The sequence below is a fragment of the Lithobates pipiens genome, unplaced genomic scaffold, assembly GCF_037356315.1.
Source record: "Lithobates pipiens isolate NorthernLeopardFrog02 unplaced genomic scaffold, aLitPip1_a1.2 Scaffold_8, whole genome shotgun sequence".
Lineage (NCBI taxonomy): Eukaryota > Metazoa > Chordata > Amphibia > Anura > Ranidae > Lithobates > Lithobates pipiens.
This window is the reverse complement of record NW_027507903.1, coordinates 17,330,287-17,347,276: the sequence shown is the minus strand read 5'-3', so window position 1 is coordinate 17,347,276 and position 16,990 is coordinate 17,330,287. Positions and strand designations below refer to the sequence as shown.

The following is a 16,990-nucleotide window of genomic DNA, read 5'->3' as shown; positions in this document are numbered from 1 at the left end:
ACAATTTTGTCTGTAGGTGTCCTTTTAAAGGTAACCTGTCATGAGAGGAACATGGAGGCTTTCATTTCAGAACTGTCCTTTTTCAGGTTACTTGGGTGCCATGCTAACTTTTTCTTACTAATATACTTTAAATCATTTTCCAAGAACAAGCATGCAGATCAGGATCTTTGACTATCCATTTCTGCATATGTTCCAGTTATAGACCTCTGAAAGTAAGAGGGTCAGCATAAAAACCAATGAACTACCCTTTTAGAAGAAGGTAAGCGATGAAGCCGTCCATGTATCTCTCATGAAGGGTCAGCTTAAAGGGGAGCACCCACTAAGACCTAGATTCTTCATTCCCAGTTAGTGCAGTATGCGTGTGAATTTTCCAATTGTGTTTCAGACTCTCAAAAAGAAAGGCTTAGATGGTTGTGAAAGTCCAGATGCTGAGAGATACTTTGAGGAGGACACATTCAGCAAACTAAATGAAGATAATGATTTTGTTTTCAAGCGAGATCCTGTAAGTATTGTTCACCCCCTTCCCTTATTTGTATGTGTTGATCCTTTTTATTGACTTCACTGTTTAGGCTCTGAACAAGAAGGAACACAGAGGCTGCGACAGCCCGGACCCCGACGGCTCGTACGTCCTGACCCCCCACACCGAGGAAAAGTACAAAAAAATTAATGAGGAATTTGATAATATGATGCGCAATCATAAAATTTCTGTGAGTACAAGAGCTTTTTCTAGATAATTGGAGAAGATCAGAAAAATGCCAGCCATTGATCCTTAAATGCAAATGCCAAAGCAGAGCCTACTTTATTTTTTATTTTTTCTGTATTTGTGTGTGTGCAGTATAAATCTAAATGAGCGGATTTATTAAAAGTTGCATTTCATGAGAGAAATATGCTTGCTGATATCCTTCTGAAAAATAATAGTCTCATGGCTGCCATGCTGACTCTGTGCCTTTTTTAGTGCTATTAATTGTGAGTATGCCTTATACCACCATCATGACATGTTTACTTCAAAGGATAAAGTCACCTTTGCGAAAAAAAAAAAAACGAAAAAAGAAATGCACCTGTTTTTGCAGTTAAAAAAAAATGTGCATGTATTTTTTTTTTTTTTTTAACTAGGTGTCTGGAAAGCATTATACCCATGATCAGTAGATGTGGGGGTGCAATACAGGACTCCTGCAGACTGTCTTCTCATATCTCGTACTAGCAAGCAGTTACACACTGACAAGGAAGAAAGCATCAACTACTCAGAGAGCTCAACAGAGCCCCGATAGTTCATTGAGAACTACAAGCCGACAGCCACAAAGTTCTCCCATTCACAGAACTCTGCCAATGAATGTTCCCACTTCTGCAGCCACTTCCCAATCCGCTGCCTCTAGTGACAGTAAGCTGGGGATCATCTCCCCAAACTCACTGGGGTTGATTTACTAAAGGCAAATCCACTTTGCACTATAAGTGCAATTGGAAGTGCAGTCACTTTAGATCTGAGGGGAAGCTCTGCTGATTTTATCATCCAATCATGTACAAGCAAAAATGCTGTTTTTTATTTTCCTTGCATGTCCCCCTCCGATCTACAGCGACTGCACTTCTAAGTGCACTTGTAGTGCAAAGTGGATTTGCCTTTAGTAAATAAAACCCCACATCACAATTTTTTTTTTTTTATAACGCTCCCGAGCAGGGTTTTTAAATGGTGACAGCGAGTTCGGGGAGAAAATCCCCGGCTCGCTGTCACTAGAGGCAGCGGATTGGGGAGCGGCTGCAGGATTGGGATCATGTTACACTATATTGTCAAAAGTATTGTACTTTACACGCACGTGAACTTTAATGGCATCCCAGTCTTAGTCCGTAGGGTTCAATATTGAGTTGGCCCACCCTTTGCATCTATAACAGCTTCAACTCTCCTGGGAAGGCTGTCCGAAAGGTTTAGACGTGTCTATGGGAATGTTTGACCATTCTTCCAGAAACACATTTGTGAGGTCAGGCACTGACGTTGGACAAGAAGGCCTGGCATGTAGTCTCTGCTCTAATTTATCCCAAAGGTCAGGACTCTGTGCAGGCCATTCAAGTTTCTCCACCCAAAACTCACTCATCCATGTCTTTATGCACCTTGCTTTGTGCACTGGTGTGCAGTCATGTTGGAACAGGAAGGGGCCATCCCCAAACTGTTCCCACAAAATTGGGAGCATGAAATTGTACAAAATAACTTGGTATGCCGACACCTTCACTAGAACTAAAGGGCCAATTCCAGCTCCTGAAAAACAACCCCACACCATAATTACCCCCCCCCCCCCTCCACCAAATGATTTGGACAAGTGCACAAAGCAAGGTCCATAGAGACATGGATGAATGAGTTTGGGGTGGAGGAGCTTTACTGGCCTGCACAGAGTACTGTCCACAACTCAGTAGAACACTTTTAGGAGGAATTAGAGCGGAGACTGCGAGCTAGGCCTTCTCTTCCAACATCGGTGCCTGACTTCACAAATGCACTTCTGAAAGAATGGCCAAACATTCACACAGACACACTCCTAAACCTTGTGGACAGCCTTCCCAGAAGAGTTGAAGCTGTTATAGCTGCAAAGGGTGGGCCAACTCAATATTGAACCCAAGGACTAAGACTGGGATGCCATTAAAGTTCATGTACGTGTAAAGGCAGCTGTCACAATACATTTGATATTTATAGTGTATAATGTTCCATCCTAAAAACCAGGGAACATGTAACATTTTCCCAAAGGTGAACTTATCCTTTAAAATTTACAGTATGGGTTTGGGATCCAGCAGCAGACCCACAATGACATGAAAGCTTATGATTTGTGTATGGATTCATGGCAGGCCGTAGTATTGGTGCAGTTAGTGCTAAAAACACTGTATTACACTACACCGGAGCAGGCTTTCAATGTGGGAGAATAGTTCTACTGGACACCACTACACCTTGTAGAGCAGCCTTTCTTAAGAGAAGTATGGGCATTGTTTTTATTTTTGAATCATACTTGCCTAGATGGATGCAGCATTGGTCCAAACAGAAAGCTGGTGACCATCAGTCATCGCTGTCTGCTCTGCCCCCCTGCGCTCACTGGAGCTCTGGGCTGTGGAGGGAGTGGCTGGCTCAGGCTCTCAGTGGCTCGCTAAGAAGCTGAGCCTGGTGCTGGTCTGGGCATGTGGGCGAATCTCAACCATATGGTCGCGATCTCTTCCGAGCTTGGACTGGCTCTGTGACGTCAGCTGACAGCGGGTCACAGGAATGCATAACGAACTGCACTCCTGTGATCCAAAGGAGAAGTACAACCAAATGAGCTTTGGCTGCACTTCTCTTTTAATCTTTTTTACCCCAGGGGAACCCCTGGTAAGATTAGTCTATCCAGAGTCATTAGAAAAATGCCCCTTACATTGGTGGTGGTAAGTGGAAAGAATACCTCCGTTACAGGAGTGGCCATAATGACACGAATGCAATCAATGTCGCCAAATGGTGTTGGACACAGAAACATGCAGGCACAATCATTTAACCACAGGTCGAGGAAGCTCTAGTTATACCTGGAGGGAAGCTTGGGGTTCCACAGAACACTGGTTGATAATGGCTGTCATAGAGGCTATATGGGCTTTAAAGGCCAAGTTCCCCTTTTGGAGCATATTACACCTGTATTCAGGGTGTAAGGTGTAACATGAACCAGCAGACTAAATCTAAATTTATGCCTAAAGTGTCTGGTGATTTGATAGCACAACATCTCATGTGACCAGCATCTGTTAACCCAACTCCTGGTCACCATAACCCAGTGAGGTTGTGGTTTCCAGGGTTGTTCCCCTAAATATTTACTTGGGTGACAAAAATGGCTACTTGGATAATATATGGGGTATTAGTGACTACATATACCAAAAGTATAAAACACTTTCTAAAACAGAAGGTGGTTGCAGGCAGGGCCGGACTTACCATTGGGCTTGACTGGGCTCAAGCCCATGGTCCCCACCGAGATACATAGCCAAGTGTGCTCAGCTCCACTCAGTCACACCCAGTCCTGCCCTATGATGGACATAACACAGGGACTGGGCGTGACTGTGAGCCGAACCAAGTACACTTGACTACTCTCGGCTCCGCTCGGGACTGCGAGAGGACCCGAGAGCCTCCTGAGGCGCCATTTTTAAACTTCAAGACTGCAATGACAAGGCTGCAAATGACACTGCCAAGGCTGCAGATGGACACTGATAAGGCTGCATTGATGGCCGTTTAAATGTAAGTTTTTTTTCCTTAAAATTCCCTCCTAAACTTTTATACATTACCGTATTTATTGGCGTATAACGTGCCGGCGTATAACATGACGGCACGTTATACGCCAATAAATACGGTAATGTATAGAAGGTAGGACCCGAAAGTGACTCAAGCGCAGGGGCCCCCAACACCCGAAGTCCTGCCCTGGTTGCAGGTTTCACTTCCCTCACAGATCCAATAAATTAGGGGACCTCATTTGAAGGTCTTTTTATACTCTTGCTTTTTGACATAGGCATTCTGATGCTCTAAAACAGGGGTTTCCAAACTATGGCCCTCCAGTTGTTCAGGAACTACAATTCCCATCATGCCTAGTCATGTCTGTGATTGTCAGAGTTTTATAATGCTCATGGGATGTGTAGTTCCACAACAGCTGGAGGGCCGTAGTTTGGAGATCCCTGCTCTAAAACACGTGTTGTGGTACCCCATAATAATGGTAGTACTTGTCCCCATATTAGTGTTGCAGTGCACTGCAAATACACGTCTGAATATTTTGTTTTCTGCATTGAAAGGCCTTTAGAAGTCAATGGCAATGCATAAAGATGCATATGATATACGTTTTTATGTGTTAGTGATCGATATTACTAAGCCCTGATCATTGGCTGTTATACCTATATAATTCGAAATGGGGAAAAAATGCATCAAAAATGCGTGTACAAATGAAAATGTACAATGGTCCATGACAATGCGTCTACCTAACGTTACAAAAAATCCACCTCTGTGCACATGCAAAGATGCAAATGGGCACTTAGAATAGTGGGTAAAGCCACGCAAATCGTTCCTTTATGCTCCTTTTGTGACCAACTGCACATCCAGGAATGCTGGACTATAGTACAAACACAGCTTAAAATGTTAGAGCCATTTATTCCAAGATGCATGCAGCTCTTTCAGGCTAGTTGGCCATCGCCTGTGCAATTCATGGAAATCACGGCTTCTATGGAGTAGGGCAACTGCAAGCAAATATGAGACAGTGAGGTGGTGTAAAAGGAACCCAAAAGTTCCCAAATGCATTAGTGAGAAGCACAGTAGAGCCTTCTGATGGAAGTGAAACCTGCAAATACCTTCTGATTAAAGTGGTTGTAAACCTCTGAAATGAAAAACTAGCAAAACCTATCCCACTATGTGTGCAATTCTCAATCAAAAGTGTGGTTCCTACCTGCTGTCTCTTCTTTATCTGTACAAGTCACTCCGGACAAGTTATGCCACCACTCTCAAGTCCCAGGGGATGGCCCCGCCCCTCTCTAGCACACACAAGGTGATTGGCAGCTTCAGCCGTGCATGTTTCCCTTCGAGGCTTTGTAGAGGGGAGGGGGTGGGGTGTCTTCCCTCAACTCAGGTCTCAGATTACACTCCCTGCTCTGTGCTGTGCGATTTCAGTTCTCCGCCCCCTGCCTTTTGATCAGAAATGCCGTGTAGAATGTGTGCTTTAGGTGGCTGCAGATAAACAGGTACAACACATGTAAAATTTGTTTCATCCTGAGGCCAGTCACTTCACTGGCTATATGTAGGAGTTTAAACTTTAAAGAAGTCGCTACTGTGTTTCTTAAATTGATTTGGGGGCCTTTTGATTCCTTTTCGCTCATCCCACCATAACATGGCTGGTTGTTCTACTGAAAGGTATAAAAGGGTTCAGCAGCTGACTTCAGAGGACAAGTTCATTAGACATGTCATTTAGTTCCGAATCTAAATTCGGATGAATTTTTTTGTTCATCTGTTACAGTAGTAATGACTTTTTAACTAATCTGAAACGACAAAACAAAATTCGCCAGAAATTCCAATAGAATATGAAAACGAATTTGAATTCTAAATAGATTTCAAAAACAAGAATAGAATATAATAGAATAGAAAAGACTAGAACATAAAATAAATAACTAGAATAGAAAATTAAAGAATAGAAAAAATAAAACGGTCTTGTGAAATTTGAATTTCAAATAGAATAAATTTCAATAGAATAGAAAATCCGAGAATATAATCGAGAAAAACAGAATAGATAAAACAATAGAATATAACCGTTTTCCGAAATTGCAATTTCAAATAGAATAAATTTAAATTTCAATAAAATAGAAAATACGAGAATAGCGAAAAATAGAATAGATAAAACAATGGACTAGAATAGAATATAACCGTTTTCCAAAATTCGAATTCCAAATAGAATAAATTTGAGTTCTAAAAGAATATAATCGTTTTCCGAAAATTCGAATTTCAGACAGAATAAATTTGAATGCTAATTCGAATTTTCCGGTCAAATTTTCTGAATTCGGTTTAACTGAGTTCATCTCAACCGAATTTGGGAAAATTCTAATCAAATTCAAAAACGAATAAATTAAATAAATACCGAAAACAAGTTAAACAAATGTAAATTGTTTAAATAGAAAAAAAAAGTAGTTTTGTTTCATTTTCTGCACACGTCCAAACTTCGTAGTAATCGGTGTGTGAAGATGTGTAAAGTGAAGTGGGCTTCATATTAATTTACCTGCATGCATCCTATTATTTGTGACTGAAGGATGTAAAGATCCCAACCTGTTCACTTCTGACTAACTCTCTCATCTGGACAATCTGTGCTTTATTAGACCCCTTTCACACCACATTGCCCATTGCGTCGGCGGTAAAACGCCGCTATTTTTAGCGGTGTTTTACTGCTGGATTTGCGGCGCATTTCGGCTGCTAGCGGGGCGCTTTTACTCCCCGCTAGCGGCCGAGAAAGGGTTAAAACCGCCAGCAATACGCCGCAATAGCGGCATTTTGCCGGCGGTATTACAGCGCTGCCCCATTGATTTCAATGGGGAGCAGCGGTGGAGGAGCGGTAAACACACCGCTCCAAAGAAGCTGCTGGCAGGACTTTTCCCTGACGTCCTGCCAGCGCACCGCTGTAGTGTGAAAGCCCTCGGGGCTTTCACACTACAGACAATGGTGCAGCTTTTTTAGGGCGGATTGCAGGCGCTATTTCTAACGCTATAGCACCTGCAAAACGCCCTGGTGTGAAAGGCGTCTAAGATGGAAGATTTAGCTGCACAATCTAATGGCCCGTACACACGATCCGAAAATCGGATGAAAAACACCGCTTTTGACACGATCGTACGATAATCGGATCGTTAGTACAGAGCTTTCGAGAGCTGATGATAATTCATCCGATTATTATTTGACCGGACTACCACGAAAATTTTCCTCATCCGTACTGTTGTCAAACAATACAAATACATTACAACACGACATCGCTTCCGATTATTTTTTATTTTTTTTTATGTCATACTAGAATTTTCATGACTTAAGTAACCTATTCAATTTCTACTTGCGACTATTAAGCAAAAAAGTCGTAGTATCGGTCGTACGCTATTCGGATCGTGTGTACGGGCCATAAGGGAAGTCTGCCATGTAGGTGCATAGCATTGTGACGTTACAAAAAACAAGGGTCACCGGTACACCTCTACTTCACCTTGCGCAACCCTCCTTAGCTTGGATTTCTATTAGAACGTTTCTGCTGTGCCATCGCAGTACTTTCTCCTTTAGCTTGGAATAGCCATGCCATGTGTGTCATATTAATTGTGAAAATGACTCTCGTGCAGATGTAGAAGAATTCATTAGGAATATTCAGCTTGCCTGGCAATTTACTTTATTTCTTTCCAGGAATGCAATTGCAATTATTTTCATAAACAGATGGCCTTTCTTCACAATCTGGCAACCTGTTGCTGAAATGTTAAGGCTGTTTTTGCCAAATGCTTTGTTTTGGTTTTTTTCCTTTCTTTTTTTCAGTTTGTTATATTGCTATGCTTGCATATTAATATGGTCGATTTACACCAGTCCTATACTGATGCCTATTTTTTCTTTTATAAAAGGCAGTACAACTTTACCAATGGTTGTGCAGAGTCTATGCTGATATAGCACCATATGCTATTAATGTGCTTAACAAATGTCCTTCTTTATACCCCTTTCACACCAGGGCATTTTGCAGGCGCTATAGCATTAGAAATAGCGCCTGCAATCCGCCCTAAAGAAGCTGCACCATTGTAGGTAGTGTGAAAGCCCGAGGGCTTTCACACTACAGTGGTGCGCTGGCAGGACGTCAGAAAAAAGTCCTGCCAGCAGCTTCTTTGGAGCGGTGAAGGAGCGGTGTGTTTACCGCTCCTCCACCGCTGCTCCCCATTGAAATCAATGGGGCAGCGCTGTAATACCGCCGGCAAAGCTAGCGCCCGAAATGCGCCGCAAATCCGGCGGTAAAATGCCGCTGACGCAATTGGCGGTGTAGTGTGAAAGGGGTCTTAGACTAAGGAGTATGGTCTGAGTGGCTCTATAATGTCATGCACCTCATCCCGGTAAGCGAAAGTATAAATATAGAGGAGTGGGATTATAACGGGGCTATCAACAAATGAATCATAACATATTAAATAAAAGTATAATTTATTTTTATTAATGCAAAAAACAAGCAACAAAAATATGAAAAAATGGTTAAAATCAATGGTAGAGCAAATACAGTACAAATATTGGATTGCTGGAGGCCCAAGGAAGGAGGAAAAAGTGGTCACGGATGAGTGTTGATTCCCAACATGTTTTGCCAGTAATGGCTTCCTCAGTGGATAATGTAAGACCACCACAATAGTAATCCAGCTCTAACATAGAAAGAAAATTGAGATTATAAGAATACATGAGAATACATGAAACGCAAAGAAAAAAAATTTCATGACCTCCAGAAAACGATTAGCACATACCTCTATCGGTCCAGAACCAGAAGATGAAATTTTTTTTTTAATTATTATTATTTTCTGGTTGCAGGTCGATAGAGGTACGTGCTATGCATTTTCTGGAGATCATGCCAATTTTTTCTTTGTGTTTCATGTATTGTATATTTATATGTAATGCATATTTTCTGTTTTCTTTTTATGTTAGAGCTGGATTATTATTTTGGTGGTCTTACATTATCCCCTGAGGAAGCCATTACCGATGAAACATGTTTGGAATCAACACTCACCTGCGACCACTTTTTCCTCCTCCTTTGGGCCGCCAGCAGCCCAATCTTTGTACTATATATGTTCTACCATTGATTTTAACCATTTTTCATATTTTTGTTGCTTGTCATTTGTATTAATATTAAATAAAAGTATAATTTTATTTTTATGTTCTGATTCCCACTCCTCTATATTTAAAATTTTCCTTATTTGTTTTTGTGAGCTATCCATGCACTAAAAGCAAAACTGCTCAGGCAATGAACATTTCAATATTTTACATATTCTTAAAAAGCAGTAAATGAGCTTTTAATAAGCCCCCGTTGACCAGTGTAGTTGCTGACATTGTGGAGCAAAAGTTAACAGTAGAATCAAAGATGACTTATCACCAAAAGTTGAAAATCATTGTTGAATCCTCCATGGGACTTGGGGCACAAAGCATGTGGTCCTATCCAGATCTGTGCAGTGTTTCTCTTAATAATGTTCTCATATATCAGGGCCAGATCTCCTCAAGGATACCCAGGAGATATAACTCTGATGTTAGGGGCACAGGGATAGACAACACTGCAGACAGAACCTCTACCACCTTTTGCCAAAACTTGGCAATAATTGGGCAGTGCCAAATTACTTAAGAAAGGCAGTTACATCTTGCACAGTTTGTTGAAAAAAATTGCATTCTTATGTCTGTGATAACTATAGCTCCACCCCAGACTAAAGCCCTCTTTATGGGCATTCCTATTGGGGGAGCTATAGCCATCACTCCCTCTTTATTATGCAGATCTCCATATAATCTTGCAACACTGTGCCTCTTCTGCTCTCCTCTGCCAACTTCCTTCTACTGAAAAGACTGATAGAAAAGGCTGAGCCTGACCCAGTAGCCAGATATTTAGGGGAGAGAGACCACAGTAGTAGAGTAGATGTCAGCTTGTTTTGTTGTGAATGAATATGTGCTGCTACTACACCAGTCTCTCTGACAACTGGACACAGACCTGACCACCAAGCTTTTCTAGGGAGTGAGACTAGTGTAGTAGCTGGCATGTGTTGTTGTGGGCTTGTGTTTTTGTAAATCACAGTTCTCCTCTCCAGTAGATTGTCATTCACAACAGAACAAGCCCACAGCTTCTACTGTAGTCTCTGCAAGCAGGTGGCTGGTTGGCGAGTATGGACTCAGTCTTTCTTTTCAGCAAAAGACGGCAGCTTTTTTACACTTTGTTATGCATTATATGTTACACCCCTTCTCCTCTCGTGGGCAGTGTGGTTAGAGAGCTGTGAAGGGAGGTGGGATGCACTGTCAACCACATAAGCTCAGCAACGAAAGCACAGATTTGAACATGGTCAAGTGTTATGTGCACCGAGGGCTGCCTGTTACATATACTATATTGTCAAGTATTGGGGTGCCTGCCTTTACACGCACATGAACTTTAATGGCATCCCAGCCTTGGTTCGTATGGTTCAATATTGAGTTGCCCATCCAGGTCTATAAAGACATGGATGAGCGAGTTTGGGGTGGAGAAAATTGACTGGCCTGCACAGAGTCTTGACCTCAACCCAATAGATCACTTTTGGGATGAATTAGAGCGGAGACTGCGAGCCAGGCCTTCTCGTCCAACATCAGTGCCTGACCTCACAAATGCGCTTCTGGAAGAATGGTCAAACATTCCCATAGACACACTCCTAAACCTTGTGGACAGCCTTCCCAGAAGAGTTGAAGCTGTTATAGCTGCAAAGGGTGGGCCAACTCAATATTGAACCCTACGGACTAAGACTGGGATGCCATTAAAGTTCATGTAAGTGTAAAGGCAGGTGTCTAGATACTTTTAATAATATAGTGTATACAGTTGTGCTCATAAGTTTACATACCCTGGCAGAATTTATGATTTCTTGACCATTTTTCAGAGACTATGAATAACACAAAAACTTTTCTTTCACTCGTGGTTAGTATTTGGCTGAAGCCATTTATTATCAATCGACTGCGTTTACTCTTTTTAAATCATGATGACAACAGAAACTGCCAAATGACCCTGATCAAAAGTTTACATACCCCAGTTCTTAATACCGTGTATTGCCCCCTTTAGCATCAATGGCAGCTTGAAGTCTTTTGTGGTATTTGTGGATGAGACTCTTAATCTTCTCAGATGGTAAAGCTGCCCATTCCTCTTGGCAAAAAGCCTCCAGTTCCTGTAAATTCTTGGGCTGTCTTGTATGAACGGTACGTTTGAAATCTCCCCAGAGTGGCTCAATGAAATTGAGGTCAGGAGACCGACAGGGCCGCTGATAGAAATCATGGGGCCCTGTACAGCCTACCTGACAGGGCCCCCTTCAGCTCCACCCCTGGCCCCTCCTTCAGCCCCACCCTGGCTCCGCCCGTGGCCCCATGCCCAGACCCCGCCTTGAAACTGTCTCTGCAGCACATTATGGCATTGGCAGCATGGGTGACACTGTCTCTGCAGGCAGCACATGCGGTATGGGCCATAACGCATGTGCTACCTGCAGACAGTGTCACCCATGCCACCAATGCCATATGATGCTGCACCCATTACGCTAATGCCATAACGCATGTGCTGCCTGCCGACAGTGCCACCCATACCATATTGTGCTGCAGACAGTGCCACCCATGCCGCCAACGGCATAATGCCATTGTCAGCATGGGTGGCACTGTCTCAGCAGGCAGCACATGCATTATGGCAATAGCGTCATGGGTAGAACTGTCTGCAGCACATTACGGCATTGGCGGCATGGGTGGCACTGTCTGCAGGCAGCACATGCGTTATGGCCCATACCGCATGTGCTGCCTGCAGAGACAGTGCCACCCATGCCGCCAATGCTGTAATGTATAGATGCTGCTGCAGCAGTAGTAGATCTTGAATCCCCCCCCCCCCCCCAAGCAAGCACACACCTGTTAGATGGTTCCCAGGAGTCACTTCCTCCCTGATCCTGCTGCCTGGACTGGAGTGTCCACAAACTATCTGATTCAAATGTCAGCTGCTTCTTTTTTTTTTTTCTCCCACCGGCGCTGCCAGTCGCCTCACTGATTCTACTCTCAGGCAGAGTGAGGAACAGAGCAGAGGGGGAGGAATCACTCCGCGGCGCCAGGGAAGACACTACAGAGTACACGCTGGCCGGGACTTAAGCCAGCATGGGGAGTGGGCGCGGAAGAGACATTCTGACATTGTTCCGCGCCCAAAATAGGAGAAATAGTCCCTCTTCCTGCCGCCACCTACATCGTAAAAAAAAAAAAAAAATGTAAAAGTCCGGGGGGGGGGGGGGGGGGCGGTGGGATGTTGGGGGTTGTGTGTGAAGCGGTCGTGATAGGTGGCCGGGGGGGGGAGACGATGTTAGGTCATAGTGGCTGGAAGAGTTTTTGTTTCTTTTTACATTACATTAATTCATTTTCTGTTAAGGTTGCCCGGGCCCCCCCTGCTCCCCTGCTGGTCAGGCCCGGTACAACAGGGCCAGTTGTACTGGCCTATCAGCGGCCCTGGAGACCGATATGGCCACTCCAGAACCTTCACTTTATTCTGCTGTAGCCAATGACAGGTGGACTTGGCCTTGTGTTTTGGATCATTGTCATGTTGGAATGTCCAACTACGTCCCATGCGCAGCTTTCTGGCTGATGAATGCAAATGTTCCTCCAGTTATTTTTTGATGACATACTGCATTCATCTTGCCATCAATTTTGACCAAATTTCCTGTGCATTTGTAGCTCACACATCCCCAAAACATCAGCGATTCACCTCCGTGTTTCACAGTAGGAATGGTGGACCTTTCCTGGCCAAAAAGCTCAATTTTTGTCTCATCACTCCAAATGACTTTGTGCCAGAAGGTTTGAGGCTTGTCTCTGTGCTGTTTGGTGTATTGAAACGGGATACTTTGTGGCATTTGCGTAGTAATGAATTTCTTCTGGCGACTCGACCATGCAGCCCATCTTTCTTCAAGTGCCTCCTTATTGTGCTTCTTGAAACAACCACACCACATGTTACCAGAGAGTCCTGTATTTCATCTGAAGTTATTTGTGGGTTTTTCTTTTCATCCTGAACAATTTTCTTTGCAGTTGTGGCTGAAATTTTAGTTGGTCTACCTGACGTAGTTTGGTTTCAATAGAACCCTTCATTTTCCACTTCTTGATTAGAGTTTGAACACTGCTGATTGGCATTCTTAATTCCTTGGATATCTTTTTTATATCCCTTTCCTGTTTTATACAGTTCAACTACCTTTTCCCGCAGATCCTTTGACAATTCTTTTGCTTTCCCCATGACTCAGAATCCAGAAACGTCAGTGCAGCACTGGATGGAAGATGCAAGGGTCTGTCAGAAGTCCAGAAACTCATTGACCTTTTATACACACACACTAATTACAAGCAAACAGATCACAGGTGAGGATGGTTACCTTTAATAGCCATTCAAACCCCTTTGTGTCAACCTGTGTGCATATTATCAGGCACAAATCACCAGGGTATGTAAACTTTTGATCAGGGTCATTTGGGTAATTTCTGTTGTCATTATGATTTAAAAAGAGTAAACGCAGTTGATTGATAAAAAAAGGCTTCAGCCAAACACTAACCAGGAGTGAAAGAAAAGCTTTTGTGTCATCATTCATATTCTCTGAAAAAGGCCAAGAAATCATAAATTCTGCCAGGGTATGTAAACTTATGAGCACAACTGTATATGTGCCCCATAATAGGTTAGGTTCAGGGCTTTTTTTTCTCAGCAAATGGGTGCAGGTACAACCCCCTTCTGAGTCACACCTTGTCTCTGCCCCCTACCCACCTCTGAGCACCATGCCTTGGTTCCACCCCTCCCCTCATCCCAGTACCACCCCTTTTAGACCCCTTTCACACTGGGGCGTTTTTCAGGTGTTTTTCATGCGCTTTAGCGTTAAAAAAAGCGCCTGAAAGAAGCCGCAACTGCAATCCCAATGTAAAAGCCCGAGTGCTTTCACACTGAGGCGCTGCGCTGGCAGGGCGTCAAAAAAAGTCCTGCAAGCAGCTTCTTTGCAGCGCTTTTGGAGCGGTGAATACAACGCTCCTAAAGAGCCCCTTCCCATTTAAATCAATGGGAATTGCCTGTAAAACGCCTGAAAAACGCTATTGGCAGCAGCGTTTTGTGGGCGCTTTTAACCCTTTATTTGGCCACTAGCAGGGGTTAAAAGCGCCCCCCCAATAACGCTCGAAAAACGCTGGTAAAGCGCTGCTAGTTTAAGCGGCGCTTTACGAGCGTTTTTCGGGCGCTGACATTGTGAAAGGGCTCTTAAAGCACTTGGGCTTTCACATTGGGACTGCAGATGAGACTTTTTTCAAGCGCTTTACAGGCGCTTTTTTTAATGCTAAAGCGCTTGAAAATGCCCCAGTTTGAAAGGGGTCTTAGAAAATGCAGAACCAATTATTTTGTTGTGCTGTGGTATGTTGTAATTTGTATGGAGATTGTTAAGAACTGCAGTAAAATAGATCCCCTGCTGTCTGCAACAATGGACCTCCCCAGCAACAATCGCTCCCCACCAGCAATAAGAGTTCCATCCAGCAACAATAGATCCCCCTAGCAATAAAAGATCCTCCCTGGCAACAAAAAAGCCCTCTAGTAACAATAGATCCACCCCAGTATCCATAGATCTACCAGCAGCCAGCATCAATAGACCCCCTCCTTCAACAGTTGATCCCTCCCAGTGACAATATCCCCCCCCCCTTTCCCAGTGACAATATACCCCCCCCCCCCCTTTCCCAGTGACAATATACCCCCCCCCCTTTCCCAGTGACAAGAGATCTCCCTGCAGCCAGCAATAGCAGCACACCCTACCACCTCTGCCATTACATATTTTCAGTGCTGGGGATTTCGAAACTGTATTCCCCATTGTTCCCACAAATAAAATAGCGCTAGTTAGGTTTATTATTTGTACATAGCGGCATACTCTAGCTATGATAGTATTTGAGAGCCATAAAGGTATTTTTTATGTTCTGAAATGTATGGATTTATTATGAAAAAATGATCTGCCATTAAAAGAGTTGTAAAGGCACAAGGTTTTTTAATCTTAAAGCATTCTATACATTGAGATAAAAAAAACACCTGTGTGTAGCAGCTGTCCCAGCACCTCATAATACCTACCTGAGCCCCAACTCTCTTCAGCGATGTCCCCAAGTGTCTTAGCCATCCACGACTCTCCTCATTGGCTGAGACTGCTGCGGCGCCATTGGCTCCCGTTGCTGTCAATCAAAGTCTGCTAACCAATCAGGGGAGAGGGGCCATGGCCGGGTCGGGGCTCTGTGCCTGAATGGACATATGGAGCTGTGACTCCGGTGCCCCATAGCAAGCTGCTTGCTGTGGGGGCACTCGATGGGAAGGAGGGGCCAGGAGCAGCGAAGAGGGACCCAAGAAGAAGAGGATCAGGGCTACTCTGTGCAAAACCATTACACAGAGCAGGTAAGTACATGTTTTTTTTTTTTTCTTTTTTTTTTTTCTTTTTTTTTTTTGTTCTTTTTAAATTAGACTTTGCAATCACTTTAATAATTCGGCCTGAATAAAGGCCAAATTACACTGGGCAGTAACAGTCGCACATAACTTTTATGTTGCCTTTTGTTAATTATAACATTCTCCCCTCCTCGGATATAAAAACTATTATCCTTTGTTGCATAGTGAATTACCTTGTATCATCAATTGTAGTGTTTAACTGGGGGGGAATTATCCTTTTATTGGTAAAACACAAATCTATATTTGTAACACTCTAATCAAGTAATAAAGAGGTGCAGACTGCAAATCCACAAAGCGTGTGTACAGAAACAATTCTCCTGAGACTAGAGCTACAAGGTCATTTTATCTCTTACTAATAAGATTGCTCTAATTGAAACCTTGGGAATACAAATCTTATGTTCTCACACAATGTGCGTAGCTTGGGTGTGATCCTCAACACTGACCTGTCAATTAAACAACAGGTATCAGCTGCCATCAGGTCCTCCTTCCATCACCTCTGCGATGTTAGAAAAATCAAACCTCTAATTCCAGCAGAGGATATGCTGAAACCATATCCATGCTTTGTAACATCCATATTGGATCCCTGTAGCACCCTCTACTATGTTCTCCCTAAGAAAGAACTGGTATGGAATAGTGGCCAGGCTGTTTACCCACCAAGTAGGGTTGCCACCTCATCCCTTTAAACCCGAACACACATTAATTGCACAGGTTCTGGGGCTGATTAAGGTGGTAATTAAACTCACTTGGTGCCTTATCTGCATTTAATTAGCCTCAGAACCTGTGTAATTCAAAGGTGTTCGGGTTTAAAGTAATGAGGCGGCAAACCTACCACCAAGGCCATCACTGCCAGAACACCACAATTTTTCACTCTCTATGCTGCCTTGAAGTTCTCTTTAAGGGTCAACCTACTTATAAACTCCTAAATAACTCAGGCTCCGAATATCTGCCCAAACTTCTGGTTACCCATGCTCCCACAAGCTTCCTTTGCTCCTCAAAGAAAGGAAAATATATATTTATATAGCGCCGACAATTTACACAGTGCTTTTACATATGGTACAACTATGGCCAAACGTTTTGAGAATGACACTAATATTTTCACAAAATCTGCTTCTTCAGTGTTTTTAGATCTTTTTGTCAGATGTTATTATGGTATACTGAAATATAATTACACAAAAAAATCTCTTAAGGTGAACTTACAGGGCCCCCGCCTCACCCGCCCCAGTATATCCGCACCAGGAGTCTGGGTCTTACAAAAGTCCTTGGGCATCCACGCGTCGTCTTCCCAGCTGACAGGATGGGCTATGCGGATTGGTCGGCGCTGACCAATTAGAATGCTCCAAAATGTC

The 16,990-nt window shown here is 43.3% G+C and overlaps 1 protein-coding gene across 8 annotated transcripts in view; it reads left to right on the top strand.

The window, feature by feature from the left end:
• Positions 1-16,990, top strand: part of LOC143963026 (myocyte-specific enhancer factor 2A homolog) — a 282,759-nt gene that overhangs the window by 204,718 nt on the left and 61,051 nt on the right. For 4 of the 8 annotated variants that reach the window (XM_077472570.1, XM_077472573.1, XM_077472572.1 and 1 more), the window contains exons 4-5: positions 386-502; positions 570-707. In XM_077472570.1, the coding sequence (XP_077328696.1) occupies positions 386-502; positions 570-707 (255 nt within the window). The remainder of the gene's footprint in view (positions 1-385; positions 503-569; positions 708-16,990) is intronic. The other 4 variants (XM_077472574.1, XM_077472576.1, XM_077472575.1 and 1 more) reach the window with 2 other exon arrangements.